Raw genomic sequence first — 17,965 nt, forward strand, 5'->3', positions numbered from 1 at the left:
GACCCAAAGTGGTAAAAACAATTTTAAGGAGTCCAAAGCCGAGAGAAGTTACTTCTAGCTGTTCTTGGCGGTGATGGCTTCACAGGGGGCGTGATGTTTGAGTGGGCTTTAAGAAATGGACAGGGCAGACAGAGAAGCTGGCTTTCCATGTGGAAGAACGATATAATACAAACGGAGAGGGCAGAAAGTTCAAGTTGTGTTCAGGAAGTGGCAAAAATGGCCTCGTTTAGATGGCGCATAAAACACGGACTTGGCAGGAGAGCCATAGAGGCAGATTGGGGCTGGCTGTATTTTCAGGCGAAGGAATTTGGACTCCGTGTGGTAGATAAGGAGAAATTATTGAATGTGTAAGAGCAGAGAAGTGACATAAACTGAGCTAAGCTTAAGGAAAATTAATACGGCGACTATATACAGTATAGATTGGAGGGCTGATAGGCGCTCGAGGCAGGAGGAACAGTCTTAGATAACAGTTATGGCCCTTAAAGTGACGATTAGAGTTGTTGAAGGAAGAGGTCATTCGTTGTTTTCACTTGTTTATTCAAACACTTATTGATCAACAGGTAAAGGAGAGATAGGATCTGATGTGTGTTTTAGGAAGGCAGCTCTGCCGGAGTGGAGGGTGATTTAAGCAGGAGAGGGATTGCAGGCAAAAGGCAATTTAGAAGGCTCATGCTGTCCTGGAGACAGGGCATCACGGGGTCTCAGTGACAGGAGCAGTCGGGAGCATTCAAGGTGGAGTCGAAGACGTGAAGGCGGAAAGCCTTTAGGAGGTAGACTTCGCAAGCCTTCGTGTTGGGTTGGATGGGGTGACGAGAGAGGGAGGAGCTGGCCCTTGGCTCTGGCCGTGTTGTGTGGTGATGCCACCACTTGCAAGAAGGGATGATTTGAATAAGGACGTTGCTAATTTGGTCTTGAGTTCAGATAACCATGGCGTATCTGGTGGAAACGGTGTGGAGGTGTTGGAGACGTGAGTGCAGAGCGCAGGGTAGAGACTGGCCCTAAAAGCACAAAGTTGATACTCGTTGAGTAAGATGAAACCATCATTCAAGATCTCATCCAGTTAAAAGCTAACGAGCGGGCAGAGAAGACTGGGAGGGGACTGGCTCAGTGGAGAGCAAATGAGGAACTTCGGCTGTAGGGAAAGGGGCATGTCCTGCACGGTCAGCTCTGTAAGTGCGGTCCTGCAGCCCCGTTGTCTCCCACTGATGGAGGCTTGCTGTGACGACCCTAAATGCCTTTGAGGCTGCATTGCCCCACCTCTTCCACTTGGTGCCCTCAAATCACTGGTGGGCATCCCGAACCAGGAGACAGCTGGGTTCTCTCTCTGGGTTTCTTCAGCTCATGGTGTTCAGTTACAAACATTTGTGAGCTCTTGCTGCCTCGATTGACCCTAAAGAGGAGATGTGCACTCAGAGAGTCCTCGCGCAGCCAGAAACTAGAACGAACTCACTCCAGTCTTTTAGCTTTCACCTGGCTTTCCAGAAGAGCAAAAACTCCGATGTCCTCAGTTGCAGACTGTTGCCTGAAGAGACCACTTCTTACCTAGATCTCAGGATAAGTTTTAGATCCTGCTGCCTATAATACATAAAGGGTTTTCATTCTGTGAGTTGGTTTTCATTCTGTGCGTTAACGGTGGCTCCTTAACCAGTGATGGGTCGTTGTTCCTTGTAGATCATTGCTGTGAACCCGCATTTTGTGAGGACCAGCTGCAAGCAATTCGTGACTGGAGGGAAGAAGGTAAATGCTTTGGTCTACCGTCACATGCCATCTTGGGGTGGGGGGGGGGGAGATTCTGTGTGCTTTTTAATTTATCTGTAATATTTTTAACATCTGACTATTCAGTAGGAGGAATTGTGAGAAAGACTGATGGGGTGAAATTCTAAGCCCATCATCTCTCTGGGGAGATGTGATTCATGCCTATCACGATACTCCTTTGTAGTAGGTAAAGGGCAAGAAAAAAAAAGGGGTGCCTGGCTGGCTCAGTCAGTTAAGCATCCAGCTCTTGATTTCTGCTCAGGTCATGATCTCACAGCCCCCATGTTGGGCTCTGTGCTGACAGCGCAGAGCCTGCTTGGGCTTCTCTTTCTCTCGGCTCCCACCTCTCAAAAGTGAATAAATAAACATAAAAACAAAAGGAAAGAGAGAGCTGTTACTGGAACTGCCTAGTGCTTTGAAATGTCCCTTCCACGAAAAAGGAGGTAGCATTTAAAAATAACAAAAAGAGATGGGGTTCCTGGGTGGTTCAGTTGGTTGAGCATCCGACTTCGGCTCAGGTCATGATCTCACAGCTTGTGGGTTTGAGCCCCGCATCAGGCTCTGTGCTGACAGCTCAGAGCCTGGAACCTGCTTCGGATTCTGTCTCTGTTTCTCTGTGCCCCTCTCCTACTCCCGATCTGTCACTCACTCCTTCTCAAAGATAAAAAAATATATATATATTAAAAAAAATAATAACAAAAGAGCGATTAAACTTATGTTTTTCCACTTATTGTAGAAATCTCTAGCAGGCCTTGATAAAGTTTTAGAACAATTATGGCTATTTCTTTACTGACCTGTTTCTGACATATTTCATGATCTTAGTGCTGTTTTAAAAATAAGGGAGTGAAATAATCCTTGTATACGTTTACATGTTTGTTTACAGACATAGTAAATTCTAAAATTAAAGAATCTTTCTGTTTATGGAACAAATCAAGTTAATCATCTTCTGGTTTTTATTAACCAGTGGTATTTTTTAACCATTTTTATAACAAAACGGTGTCACGGTACTGAAACAGTGAATATTAACTTCATACGCAGTTTCGAGCTCAGTGATGATGAGGTAGTCTGCGGTTATTTCCGTTGTAGTGCACGCCTACGGAATGGCACTGTGAGGCTCAGCCACCAAAGGGTTTTTGAGAGTTTCATGGTAGTTGTCTGTTGTTTTCCCCTGGTTTTGCTGCTTCCTAGACTGATAGGGCAGGAAAGCATCCTGGTCCATTTCTCAAGCCCTGGTTTTAGGTCATCATAGTGGCTGAGTGATGGGTCCTGTAGATCCCCGATTCCATCCCACCACATGAAGCCGGCATTGCACCAGCTCTGATTTCTGGTTGTGAGCCAGCCAGCTTGCCAGCTCCCGCCCTCTCCAGTTCATCATTATCCTTAGGCTGTACCCTCATTAGCCTCACATAAAAATATGGGATCAACCGGTGGGAATTACGGATTTAATCTAACATTCTTTAGCTTAGATCTGCAGCTGATTCACTCCTGAACAATACAAAACAAAGCAAACAAACAAACAAAAAACTATCTTACTTGTCTTTGCTGACCTCAGGAAGGAGCAGCTTTAAAATTCCTCTATTAAAGTATTTCTTTATGAAATACTTCTCTAGTTAAAAATTTTTAGGTGAGATATAGCATAAATTCACTAAGCTGTAATTTAAACCCACACATTTTTATTTAAAACTCAGTGGGGATAAAAAATGCTGAGTATTCTTTTGTGTGTTTGTTTTTTAAGCGGCTTAGAACAACAAACTTTTAGTGTCTCACAGTTCAGAAAAAATCACAGAGTGGTTTACTTCTGTAGTGCTGCCTCAGATTCTCTCCCTAGGCTTCAGTCTGCATTTTGGCTGGGGCTGCTGTCGTCTGAAGGCTTGACCGGGGCTGCGGAATCGGCTTCATCTGCCTTCTTATTAATAATCCCTCAGATACTTAAAATTGATAAATCACTTTGGCGTAAGTATTTTCCTAGTGTACAATGCGGTTTTGTGTTCCAGTTTCCAATTTTAGGAGTTAGGAAGTTCACACTTGTCTCCTATTTCTTGGAGGTCTTGGTATGAAAGAACATATCAGAGATAATAGGAGTGGTGATGTCCAAATGGTAGGACTCAAACTCTGAAGGTGGAATTTTTCTGTGTTAATTTGTGTACTTAATGATCAGGTTATTCGTGAAGCTTAATTAATAGTTGCTTTTATACTGTGAGGGATACCTGTGGTCTCATCAAGTCTGCCACAGTTGTCTTGCTACATGGATGTTTTGCCAACCTGCAGGATGCCTGGGTGAACTGTGCCAATCACATACTCTTCATCCTTCTACTTAGCATGTGTAGGAAGGATAGTGTGACTGTGGCTGTTCGGGCCAGAGCTCCTGGAGTAGATACATGAGCATCCTGCAGACACCCTAGTCCAACCTCCAAGTGCAGATAGAGTGATTTGGGAAAAGTGGAATTGATATAAAGATGAACATTGTGATGGGCTGTGTAATTAGAATTTACCAGATGCTGAGCAGGCAAGAACATCAGGGGTTTGGTTCATCTCTTTGGTTATCATGGTTAATGTGTTAAATTAAAAGTGTTAATGTGTCAAGGGCTCAGTATATTGGGGTTGACAAAAGTATATGTTATATTTTGATGTGAAGAATACTATGATTACACATGCCATTGTAAGTGATATTAAATCAATTTGTTTTAGGTTTTTAACAGCTTTATTGATATATAATTTGCATACCATAAAATTAACAGTTTCAAGTGCACAGTTCGATTGTCAACTTTTCCAAAGTGGCTGCACCATTTTACATTCTCATTAGCAATACATGAAGGTTTCAGTTTCTCCACATTCTCACCAACATTCACTTTTATCTTTTTGATTCTAGTCAACTGGGTGTGAAGTAGTATGTCACTATTTTGTTGTGATTTCCATTTTCCTAATGGTTTTCCTAATGGTTTTTCCTAAGGGTTTTTCCTAATGGTTTTCATGTGCTTATTTGTCCATTTGTATATCTTCTTTGGAGAACTCTCTCTTCAGATTCTTTGCCCATTTTTTGATTGGGATATTTGTTTTTGTGTATACTTGCAGAAAATATTTTTATGTATTGTTCATACAAGTCCTTTATTGATATATGATTTGCAAATATTTTCTCCTAGTCTATGAACTGTCTTTTCACATTACTGATGGCATCCTGTGAGGTACCGAAGTTTAGATTTTATGAAGTTCCATTAACTACCCCCACCCCCAACACACACACACTTTTTTGTTTGTTTTTGACACTTACGCTTTTGGTGTTGTATCTAAGAAATTATTGCCTGATCCAAGGTCATGAAGATTTATGCCTGTGTTTTTTTTTTCCTAAGAGTTTCATAGTTCTAACTCTTAAATTTAGGTCTAGAATTTGAGTTAATTGTATGTATGGTAGGAGGTAAGGGTCCAAATTCATTTATTTGCAAATAAATGGATGTCCAGTTGTCCCAGCCTCGTTTGTTGAAAAACTTATTCTGTTGCCGTTGTCTTGGCCTCCGTCAAAAATCAGTTAACCATAAATGTTAGAATTTATTTCTTGACCGAGTTTTGTCAATCTGTATATTTATCCTTGTGCCAATTTAGGCTTTAGAATCCCTAATTTTGCTGAGATTATTTATGGGATGATAAACAAATTAGCTGCTCTTAAAACATTTTGATTTTGAGTTCTCTCTCTTTAAAAAGCCATCATAATTTCTCCTATGTATATTAGAGGCTTAAACATTATTATTTTTTTTTTAATTTTTTTTTTTTTTAACGTTTATTTATTTTTGGGACAGAGAGAGACAGAGCATGAACGGGGGAGGGGCAGAGTGAGAGGGAGACACAGAATCCGAAGCAGGCTCCAGGCTCTGAGCCATCAGCTCAGAGCCCAACGCGGGGCTCGAACTCACGAACCGCGAGATCCTGACCTGAGCTGAAGTCGGATGCTTAACCGACTGAGCCACCCAGGCGCCCCAGAGGCTTAAACATTATTATGTAAATGTATCTTCCATTCAGGGACTTGTAACATACACACTATTGACTGATTTCTCTGGATCCCTTAAGTTTCTTATATAAATATGTATTAAGCAGTAAAAAAGTAGTGTTTATCCAATAAACTATAATGATATCTTTGTACACAGTTAAATAACTAGGGATTTCCATAATGTGCACCACTTTGGTGCAGTTTGCAGAAATCTCTAGAGGGATTTCCTCCTCCGTGTGCATGGTATGCAATTTTAAAGATCCCTTATGCTGCGTGGTTTTGGCATTGGTGTGCTTTGTTGTAAAACACACTTATTAGGTTGAAAACATTTCAGGAGATATTTCTAATTTCGTTAAAGAATATATCTTTGATTTTAAAAACTAAGAAAAAGGCCTTGAGAAGGTGACATTAAAAAGGGGGCACTATTGGGGAACCTGGGTGGCTCAGTAGGTTGAGCGTCCGACTTTGGCTCAGGCCGTGATCTCACAGTAAGTGGGTTCAAGCCCCGCATCAGGCTCTGTGCTGACCGCTTACTCAGAGCTGCTTCAGATTCTGTGTCTCTTTCTCTCTCTGCCCCTCCCCCACTCACGCTTTGTCTCACTCTGTTTCTCAAAAATAAATAAATGTAAAAAAAGTTTAAAAAAAAAGGGGGCACGACTATGAAATGATCATTTCCATTTTAAAAGTGTTGGCAAGTTTTAGAAGGATCTGTTGTTTTTTTTTTTTTTTCTTTTTTTTAATATAACCAAGTTATGGCATTTTATACCTTTGAAAAATGAGAAAAACAGGACAACACTGGCCCAGTTGCAACTCTGATCTTTCCAAGTGCAGTTTCAACTAGCATCATAAACTAAGCAGAGCAAGTTTGAAGAGTCCAGCACTGAGCAAATGGTGATGACCTTGCAGTGATCATATATTGTAGATATTAAGACCTCTCCATTTAGAACACATAGCAGATCCTATAGAGAGAAAAGAAAGTAAAGACAAGTATCATGTAACTGAGAGGTTGTGACCTTCCACCTTTAAAAGAGAAATTATTCTAGCCAGATGAAGATGGAGTGTGGAGGAAAGGCGTTCTTAACCCTTAAGAACCCTGATCTTCCTTAGACTGACAGCTAAAGGAATCTTGGAATCACCTGAGACCTTCCGTAAACAGTGGTGAGCTGGCACGGAGACTCGAGAAGTGAAATTAAGTAAGTGGAAGCCCTACAATGAGACATTGGTAAGAAGAATGAAGGCACGCCTCATGTAATATTTTAGTTCTGATTTTATTAAAAATCTTGATTCCTGTAAAAACGTTTCTTCAAGTAATTAGAATGTGCAGTTCAGGACGGCCCTGCAGAACAGCAATGTAGCAGAAAAAAACTTGAGGCTGTAGTTTGACACATTTGTTGATATTTCCTTTTTAAGGTTCTAGCTTTTGAGGTCTTTAGAGATAGCTCCTTATCCACCAGGGACTAGGAAGAGGAAGCGATAGTTCTGTCTGGCATAAACTTTTATTTTTAGGTTTTCAAGGTAACTTCTCAGTAGTTGAATGCCATAGCTGGATTTATGGACTCTGCTGCTTGACACATGAGCATAAAAAGCTTATTCTAAATTCTGTTTTGTTTCCATGTTGGGAAAAAAAAAGGCGGGGGAGAAGAAAAAGCACATCTCTTAAAAGTGCCATTGGGAGAGAGCTTTCAAACTTGTGAACCTGTGGATTTCTTTTTTAAGTGTAACCTCTTGTGTAGCCAAAATTCCAATACGTGAGCATAGCAATGAGGTTTCTAGTTTAGAAATAAGTCTTCCAAGCAGCTCTTACCTGGGTGTTTTTTTTAATTGCTCAGCTTTCTCTGTCAGCAGATAAATTTTAGCTTCCTGTGACCTTTACCTTTGAACTCTGAAATAACACTTCGTAATAGTTCTACCGCTTTGACAAATTATTAAATTTTCACGATGCTGTTTGCAGCCGAGCTCATTTTTAGAAACGAGATAGTCAGCTGTTTGGCGTGGTGGCAGGGTGGAATGAAGGGACCTGGCCGCAGGGACAGGTTGCTTTGTAAGCTAGAAAATGTCAGTCAGCAAGCAAAGAAAGGGTCTGTGTGCGGTGAAATGAGGAGAAGCACTTCACTGTTCAGGGCTCAAGGCTCCTGGCAGATTTTACGTGAAGGACAGAGATGGTAGCATCAGCTAACTTCTGGAAGTTTCCAACAGTGATCTGCAAACTCAGATGGCATTCTTTTTTTTTTTTTTCCCCCAGATTGCACTCTGACTCCTTTCTGGAAGGGGATTCAGTAGAGGAGCCTTTTGTACTAATGCAGATCTTTTTAGAATCCTGACAGCCCAGGAAAACACCCCAGGTGAAATGGAGAGGTGGTTCCTTCCGTGTTTCCTGTCTTCTGCTCAGGTTGGAGCAGGGGTTCTTGGGGCCAGAAGGGATTAGACTGTCAGTTATCCTGCTTGGCCTGCTGTCCAGTGGATCTCCAGGATGATCCTTTACAGGTGCTCAGATGGCTCTATATGCAAACGTTACATCCTGGTGGTTGCAGGTGGATCCATTATACAGAGATACCTTCATTTTTCAAGTACTAGGGTATAAATTGCGGTTCCATTACTAGAAATTCATTTCATGCCCTAAATAATACCAAAATTGATTAAAAGCCACCCATTAATAGGAAGTACAGCACAAGTATAACCTTCAGAAACATTTTTTAGGTATGTAACACCAAGTTGTGTTACAGCTATATTGCAAAAGGTGTTTGGGTGGGTTTTTCTTCACGTACTGAACTGGCTGAAGCCACAAATAGAAATCCTGTTCTTAAAAAGAGAAATCAGTTCAGTGTCAAAAATAGACATTCTTCAGTGCTTTAAAAAATCAAGTTCGTTTGTCTCAAATACTAATTGCTTTTTCGATGTCAACATGAAGCATTCCCAAAGTCTTTGGGATGGATCCATGGCAACTTTAATTTCTTCAGCGATTTCTCTTGTTTCATAGCCATCAAAAGCCTGTTGACAATAGAAGCCTTTTTTCTTTAATGAATTCAGCTCACTTTTCCCAATGTGATATTTCCATGTTGTTTGCAGCCTCCCCCTGAATTCGGATGTAAAACTTACCATCTGTCTTCCTGGAGCAATCAAACCATCTTTTGCTTCTTGCTGAAAATATCTTCCTTTGCATGTTGAGAGCGCTGTGACTTTTCTTAAGTATTTTGAATAGTTAATGATTCTGTAAGAATAATTTCCCACTTCAGATTGCTCATTTTCTCCTGGGGTTTAATACCAGTTGACTGTCGTTAACACTGAGAGGTGTTGTCTGTCTGTCCCTCTCCTTCTGTATATAGCTGTACAAACACTGTCATTAACTTTGTTTTTTCTTTTTTTAAGATCAGGCTATTAAAGCAAGGGGTCATAATTGCAACTACTGTGGGTCGGTGTCACCAGTACAAAGTAAATCGTAGTCATTCACAGGACTGTTTGACTTGAATCTGCTTCTTGAGCACAACTTTGTGTCATGGTCCATGTTAGGAGCTGTGAATACACAGTCCTGGATTTTAGGAATGGTGGGGCATTTCCAAAAGTAGACGGGAGGAACACTGTTGGTGGAAAGCAGCTAAACCATTAGACCATGAATCAGAATGGTGATTTTGTAGGAAAAGGAGGATTCTAAGTCTTTTGGGTGGGAAGAATATGTATGTATATATGTATGTATGTATCCCTGTGGGGTAATTTTGCATTCCTTTGCCTTTGTATTTTCTCCCCCTGTTGTTTGTTTCCTTTCAGTTTTCCAATTCGGTTTCAGCCTCGATTCTTTGATGTTTGTAACAGTGAAAATTGGAGCAAAAGAAATGTCTAACAATTGTGACTGAGCTGTGTCAGTGCCCTGCAAGCAGAGGAACCAAGTGTACGACTGTGGGTTGTGAGGAAGAGGGTGTCAGAAAGAAGGAATTCTAGGGCTGGGGTTGGTGAGAGGGGATCTGGGCTTCACTCTAGATTGGATGCTTTCAGGAAGCAAGAGTCATTCTCCCATTGGGTATGTTAATAAATCTTATCTAGGAGGAGGAAAGAATCAAGGCTAAAAATGTAACTGGTAAAGAAGCAGCAGCGTCTCATTTTAGCCAGGATAGGGACACGTTTGATCACTGATGTGGTTGGAAAATGTTCCTACTTTGTCTGTGTTCAGACACGGTTATGGAGTCGTTGTGGTTTTGCCCTGATCTTTCATGGTTACAAGCCCCAGGTCTGATGTTGGTGTTCTGTGAGATTGTTCCCGTTCGCCCAGAGAGCGCAGGGCCCAGCCATGAGTGCCCGGCTGGCTCCGGATGTCAGCTTTTCTCTCTGTTGCAAAAATAAAATGCCCAACGTTTGCTAGATTGCTTCTATTGAGGTACTTTACAAAAATATATGTATACTCTGAATCTTTTTTTTTTTTTTTTTTTTTTGTAGCAGTAGGAAAGCTATATATGAAATTATTAGCAATACTAGTAATATTCACATTAACAATGTCTGGGCAGGATTATAAATGTTCTTTTTGGCCTTCATTGGCATTTTCTGCCTTTTTTTTTTTTTTTTTTTTTTTTTGAAGAAAATAGTCATTACTTTTATAATAAGAAAAAGTAATAGGAGCACCTGGGTGGCTCAGTCAGTTAAATATCTGACTTTGGTTCAGATCATGATCTCACCTTTTGTGAATTTGAGCCCAAAGTTGGTCTGTGCTGACAGCTCAGAGCCTTGGAACCTGCTTCAGATTCTGTGTCTTCCTCTCTCTCTCTGCCCCTCCACTGCTCATGTTCTCTCTCTCTCTCTCAAGAATAAATATTTTTTAAAAAAAGCAATAATAAAAGAATGCATATCTCAACTATTTTGGATCTTTTTTTAACTTAACATTGCAAATCATATGAAATTCCCTACATTGTTGAAGTCTAATCTTAAGTCAAGCATTCTTTAATGGTTATATAATATTCCATCCTATCAATAGGTTTAATTTTTCTTAACCATTCTCATACTCTTGGACCATTAGGTTGTATCCAGTTTCTGGCCATCATAAATCGTGCTGTAATGCAGTGAGAAATCTTTGGCCATGAACTTCGGCTATGCTTTTTAATTTTTGCCTAGCACTGATTCCCAAGATGGGAAATACTGAGTCAGAGGTCATGATGATTTTTTAGGCTTCAGATGCATATCACCAAGTAAAAGTGCATTCCAGAAAACATACCATTTATACCGGCTGGTACCTACCTGTTTCACCACACTGTCTTTACCCGTTTTGATACACAAAGAAAGTAGCCCATTGTTCTCTTTTGTAACTTCTTTGTATTATTAGCAATTCTGAACATTTTTATTTACTGGCCACTTACACATCTTCCTTTATGATTTGTCTGACTGTATTCTTTGCTTGGGGCAGCTTTTAATATTACCATAGAAGCCAGGACAATGAAGACTGTCCATTTGATATTTATTGTCAGTTTGAGCACAAATTATTGCTGCTTACTGAATAGCCTGCAGCCTTATCTCCAACTTTGGCTAAATCCGGAATAATTATTCTTGTTCCCAGGGAGGCATTATGTAGGAGTCATAATGAGACTGTAGAGTAGACACTGAAGTCTGTAAAAAGAGGACACATACAGGCTCCTCCACAGATGTGAGTCTGCCCTCAAACCATCAACTCTGCCACGTGCATGGAGGCTGTCAAGGACAGACCAACGTGCTCTGTTAAAGGCAAGTTCATTTGACTTGGTTTCTTCTCTGATGGTGTTCCTGATCTTTATTGTTTTTCTTCCCTGTTTGCTTTACTTCGAATCGAGTGAAGTGCTTGTTCAAATACATGAACGTGTGTGTTTGGGTGACTTTTTCTGTTACTCAAGGCTTGGCAGTTTTGTATTTCTTTTTCCTGTCTGCACCACGCGAAGCTCTCCCTCCAGCCATCTGTGATTGAGATTATGCACAGTTAACATCAGAGGTTCTTGTGCGTCGCACAGACCATTAATTCAAGTTTAATGGCCCAGTGGATGACTTTTGTGTTTCCTCTGCTGCTGACGGGGTCCAACCTTGAACCCAGCCCTGGGAAATGTATCCTCAGACAGCCGCAAACCGAAATACAGACCCGAGGTGTTTGGCATGAACCACCATGGGACTCATAATGGAAGACTTAAGTGGTAACATTACTTAAAAATCCTTTGTTCACTTTTAAAATCATACTTGCAGTTGTGCATCGGCATAGGCAGAAATTGCGGATTGTTGGTCTACGTAGGAGCCTACCTCACGTGCTGGCCACAGTCCATTGCTGAACCCATATAGATGGGGACGTGGATACACAGATCTGTATCTGTCTGTCGTCACCAGTTTTTTAATATAAAGGAAACTGCCCCTAAGTGGTACTTCTGGTGTTTTGCTTCTTTTGCTCTCATTGAACCCGTAGCTTGGAGTCCTCTGTCACTAAATTGACGGTTATTTTGTCTTGATATGGTGTTTCTTAAGTTTCAGAACGTTGTTTTGTCTGCACGCTTTTCACAGGGTTGGTTAACTTCACGGGGCTTGCCCAGAACCTGTGTTGCACTGGCATCGTATTTACTCAGACATTGCTTGAAAGCAAGTGGTCCATCAAAACAAGCTCTGGAAATCTATGTCCTGAGACTTTCTGTGGTAGCAGTTTTGGCCTGTATTTATCCCCTTTAAACATGTTAAATTACCTCTAGGGAAAGGAGATTGAGGGATTATAACTCGTCCAGAAAATAACCACTGAATTTAAGCAATACTGTATTTGGGAAATTCTCCTTGTCTTCACACATGCTTTATGTTCTTTCTTGATGGTGTTTGGGAAAAGCTGTGTGTTTGAAACTTTGATACTGAGCCAAAGCCAGAAGGAGGTGGTCTCTCCCACCTGCATCCAGATTCAAGACTCCTCTCTGTTGTCAGCAGCCAAACACCATCCAGGTCTTTTCTGTGGTCACTAATTTTTTCTCACTTGCCTTCTTGAATTAAAATTTTTTAACGTTTATATCTTTCTGAGAGAGAGAGAGAGAGAGAGACAGAGCATGAGTGGGGGAGGGCCAGAGAGAGAGGGAGACACAGAATCCAAAGCAGGCTCCAGGCGTGGAGCTGTCGGCACAGAGCCCAATGCAGGGCTCGAACTCATAAACTGTGAGATCATGACTTGAGCCAAAGATGGATGCCCAACTGACTGGCCACCCAGGCGCCCCGCTTTCTTGAATTTCGTTCCTAGTCTTTTCCAACTTTGGATTTTTAAGTCCCTCTGTGACAAGTCCTGCCCATCCTTATGCCCTTTGTCTATTTTTACCGAGACAGTCTTATTTGGCATGTCCTAAACGTGCTGAGTTTTCCTTTTGTTTCCTTATTCCTCAATTTTATTATCTCGAGCTCCAGCACCCTCTGTGATCGGGCATTTTATCTTTGTGGAGTCTGTTTTCTCCAAGCGCCTCTGTCGTTCCTGCAGGAACACACCTGCCATCCAAGACTTGCCCGTGGGCTCTCCCCCACTGCCCACTCTTCCCTGCACCGTCGTCTGCCTCCAAGCAAGCACTGCTGCTGGTGTTGAGGAAGCCTGAAGAGTCAAGTGATTTATATACTTGAAAGATCACAAGATGATTAAAAAGGGGCCAATCACACTCCCTTTCCTCCATCAGGGAAGAGTGGGCGATGGGTAATGACGGGTGTTATGTTGCCAGAATCGGTGGCTTTATCACAGCCCGATAGGAATCCCGCCCCGTGTGTGGGAGATTCTAGGATGTGCATCCTTACCTCTCTGTAGTGTAGCAAAGTACTAGATAGATTTATCAGCACAAAACGTAGGAGAATAAAGTATATTGCCGAGGATGTGAGGGCTCCTATTGAAATATAAGTACCGAGAGTGCTGACTGCCAGAATGTGGATTTATGGGAAATAAAGCCCTAAAATACTTTCTCCAACAAAAAAGAGACCTCTTGGAAACAGTTTTTCCTCTCCTTTGTACTTAGCTCCCATTGAGCTTAAATTGCTCTCAGTATTGTGTTAATGACAATTCAATATTATGGGATGCAGAAGATGAACCAAATAAATTAACCAGCTGCTTTTAAAGGTAGTTCACTCCATGACTCACCCTCTAAAATGCTTTGTAGAACATTCATGCTCAGTAGGTCTCTAGGCAGTTTTATGACTAGAAGAAAGAAATGGATTTTATTAAATGTCAGTGAAATACAGGCAGATAGTTTTGCTGTAGTTAAATTAGTGTAGAATATTTGTAAGAAAATTAGCTTATCTTTCCTTATATCACGGAAGTGGAAGCAGAACTTTCCTTGGCATTCCTGCCAGGCAGTGTGTTTCTGCTTGAAATTCCCATAGATTAGGATTATAAAAGCAAATGGAGAGTGGATAGTCTGGTCCTCTTCTGGCTTGTGTGAAACCCTGTACCCTATAGAATCCAAATCAAATCCCCATGTACTGCCTAGTTGTACTGGGAGAGTTTCAAAGTACAGTAATGGGAATGCTTCGTAAATTACTAGCTGCCATTTAAGGTTTTATACTATGTATGGATTGGAAATGAGGACTCCTGAGTGAGGAAGAAAGTAGAGTGGAGATGGAAGGCAGAAATAAGTGCTTCAAGGACCAGGGGAGGTAACTCAGAGGAGAGAAGCAGGCCAGGGCTAGCCAACCAGGAGAAGAGGGCCTGGCGGTGATGGGGAGAGCCTTAACAGGGCACAGACACATTTCTGATCCTTACTGTTGGGGCCCAGTGAGAAGCCAGGCAGCATCCCTGAAATAAAGGAATTGCAGTCAGCTGAACCGAAGAGGAAGACTAACCTTAAAAGTACTTCCCAGTGGTGCCTGGGTGGCCCAGTCGGTTGAACTTCTGACTCCTGATTTCAGCTCAGGTCATGACACCAGGGTCATGGGATTGAGCCCTGCCTCGGGGCTCTGTATCGAGCATTAAGCCTGCTCAGGATTCTCTCTCTCTCTCTCTCTCTCTCTCTCTCTCTCTCTCTGTCTCTCTCTCCCTCCCTCTCCTTCTCTCTCTCTCTCTCTCTCTCTCTCTCTCCCCCCCATTCCCCTCTACCCCTCTCCCCGACTCACGCTTGCGTGCTTGCTGTCTTCCATAAACAAGTACCTCCCAAATTTGTGATCAGAGGTGCACAAATTCCATCTTTTGGCACTGAGCAAAGGGAACAGGACCGACGTGTCAGGCGCAGGACACGGAGTCAGGATAACTGAGCCTTTTCTCAAGGGATGTACTTGTTCCATCAAGGCTGTATTCGTTGTGGATCAGTCGGTCACAGGGTTCTTTCCTTTAGGTTTGAGAAGTTAGGGCAGATGCCATTGTGTCCAAAACAGCTTAGGGACATCACTAACGATGGGCTGAGTAACTGGAGGGTTTAGGGGGTGACGTAGGTATCCTCTTGCGGCAAACACATTGTGTGCGTAGGCAACAGGGCAGGCAAACTTGCAGGGCGCGGGAAGCCTGCTCGCTATCTAATACTGCGCCCTGTGCATCTAGCAGGGCATGTGTGGCCACTTCCCGGCTGCATTTGCGGTGCCCTGGGGAGATGAAAAGTAAATATGTAAATTCCAGCCAACAAGAGACAGTATGGTATTTGTTATCTGTGATAGAACCAGCCTGACCCTAAAATGTATACAGAACCAAGAAATGAGGAGGACTTATGAAAGAATCCTAAAGGGGCACCTGGGTGGCCCAGTCGGTTAAGCGTCTGACTCTGTTTCAGCTCAGGTCATGATCTATCTCATGGTTTTGTGAGTTTGAGCCCCGCATTGGGCTCTGTGCTGACAGTGCAGAGCCTGCTTGGGATCCATTCTCTCTCTCTCTGTCTCTCCCTCCCTCCCTCCCTCCCTCCCTCTGTCTCTCTCTCTCTCTCACTCTCTGTCCCTCCCTCCCTCCCTCCCTCCTTCCCTCCATGTCTCTCTCTCTCTCTGTCCCTCCCCTACTCCTACTGTCTCTGTATCTTTCAAAATAAATAAACTTAAAAAATTAAAAAAAAAAAAAAAAAAGAATCCTAAATGATGATCTTCTCTAATATATATTTAAGGCCGTTTGTTTACAGATCATTTATTATTTTTCATCCGCAAAATAGAAAATGATTGAAACTGAGCTATTTGAGGAACATCAGAAAAGAACACAAATCGTGTCTAAAACTGTAATGCAAATGAGTTAAAATGTGTTTCCTTTACAGAAGGTAGGTAGTATATTAGCCTCCCCCGCCACCCTTCTTTTTGTTTGTTTTTTTGAAACCCTCATCAGTTAACACAGGCGTGTGCCATCTGCACTATGAAAATCTCATTAAAGAAGAAGCTTCTTTGATCCCATGTCAGAGCAGGGTACCCAAGGTTTATCGTAATAGAACTCCGACTCAACCTGGAGACCAACTGGATTCAGAATTCTCCCCTCCCTCCTTTCCTTCCTGCCCTCTGCTGGAGGTTTGCCTTGGAGCTAGAGCAGGAGACAAAGGAAGGCCCCTGTCCGCAGGCCTCAGCTTCCTGCCGGAAGCCAAAACACACCCACCAGCGACAGAGGGCTCCGCTGGAGTGAGTTTGGATCTTGGTTGGAATTGCAACGAGATCTCATGAACAGTTTCCTGAAGTTAATGCCTCATTGAAAAAGTAGGTACACTTCATGTGAATTAATTCTACTACATACTCAGGGTGACTCCAAATTCCTTCCTTCTCTGAGTTTCAGTGAATTGTTGATGCTGTTTCGTTTCAACTGTTACCTGTGAAATTATCCCGATTATAAAAATAAGAGAATGGATTTTCATCCCCATATGTATTAACATAAAATGAATCCACATGTTCTATGCAGAATAATAAAAATAATATAAATCTCCTATCACCTGTTTCTAGAAATAATTAGGATTACTTTGTATTGTATCCTTCAGGTTTTAATATACGGATACACGTTCATTTTGTATTTAAGGGCCATCATGTTTAATAATGTTTTGCAATCTGCTTTTTTATTTAATGGGCCCTGAACATCCTTTTACATTAATAAGCGTACATCAATAAAATTACTTAAAACTGGACACACACTTTTTGGTGATCTAGCTCCACCACATTTACTCCAGCATTTCCCAGTTGTTAGTGCATTTCTAGCTGTTACAAAGAACGAGACATACTTCTTTATTCGCTTGTCTGTTCACTTTTTAGCAGAAATTTCTAGGCATGAACTTCTTGGGGTCCTTTTTAAAGCTTTGAATCCCCAGTGCTAAGGGATCCTCCAGAAACAGGGTGAGATGACCACGGGGTAGTTTGAGGGCGCCCTGTTCCCTGCGCATATATGCGCACCCGGCCCCCCGCCCAGGGTCTGACCTCCTTGTTTTGATTCATCTTTATCAGTTCTTCCTTTTCTTTTTACTTCGTCTGTCAGTTCTAGGATCATTGCTATACTGTTTTGAGTGCGAATTTCATAAAAACACCCATTCTCCCACCCACAAGTTGCCCAGTTTAAAAAAAAAAAAATTCCTATTATTCTCACATATCTTCAAATGAATTGATAGCATTTTGGAAGTTCTAGAAATCATTCCTTTGGGGGTTTCTTTGTGCTTCCATGAAAATCGCAGATTAACTAGTAAGGCTTAAGCTCTTCAGTGAGGATTTTGAGTCTTCTTATCCAGGACCTTAATGTATCTTTACATTTAGGTGGCTTCCCCTATTATATCTGCTAGTAAAATATTTCTGCTTTTGTCATTGACCTAGCGCTTGCACATCTGTTTTTGCCAATGTGCAAATGACTGACTTGTAGAGCTGTGGACTTTCCCTTGCTTACAACTTAGCATCCCCTAAAGTTCAGGTTCACAGCACAGTAGTTGTATTCTCGTTTCCAGAGTGCCCTGGTCGCCGTTTGATTTCCTCCCTTACTCGAGGGTATTGAGCATTTATTTTTTTTATTTCCACTTCATTCTGTTCTTCTTATCCTCGGGTGTTCATTTGCTCAATTTTGTTGTCACCCAAGAAGAAGAAGAATTACTTCTCAAGCCCTGGTCTGTCTGGTGGAAAGTCTCATTCGTGTGGAGTCAGGAGTGGGACATTTCCCCTATTCCCTAGAGAAGTCCTGTTGCTTTCCTAGAATACTGAATTTGTCCATCTTGTTGGGGTTTTTTCTCGTCCATAGTTACTGAGAGAAGTCTATACCCAGTGTTCACAGTTGAAGTCGCTGTGAATGTCTTAGATTTTGCGAGAATTGGTCTGAATCTGGACATGGCAGAAGAAGGAAGTTTTATGGTTTCCTGTCTGCCTGGACTGGAACCCGAT

The 17,965-nt window shown here is 41.9% G+C and overlaps 1 protein-coding gene across 2 annotated transcripts in view; it reads left to right on the top strand.

Annotated features, from left to right (window-relative positions):
• The window catches only part of VPS41 (VPS41 subunit of HOPS complex), a 186,967-nt gene that overhangs the window by 87,831 nt on the left and 81,171 nt on the right, over positions 1–17,965 (top strand). Inside the window, exon 7 of one of the 2 annotated variants that reach the window (XM_045494370.1) lies at positions 1,672–1,737. In XM_045494370.1, the coding sequence (XP_045350326.1) occupies positions 1,672–1,737 (66 nt within the window). Of the gene's footprint in view, positions 1–1,671; positions 1,738–16,188; positions 16,319–17,965 lie in introns of those variants that run through there. The other variant, XM_045494371.1, reaches the window with a different exon arrangement.

Source organism: Leopardus geoffroyi, chromosome A2, assembly GCF_018350155.1.
Source record: "Leopardus geoffroyi isolate Oge1 chromosome A2, O.geoffroyi_Oge1_pat1.0, whole genome shotgun sequence".
NCBI classification, from domain to species: domain Eukaryota; kingdom Metazoa; phylum Chordata; class Mammalia; order Carnivora; family Felidae; genus Leopardus; species Leopardus geoffroyi.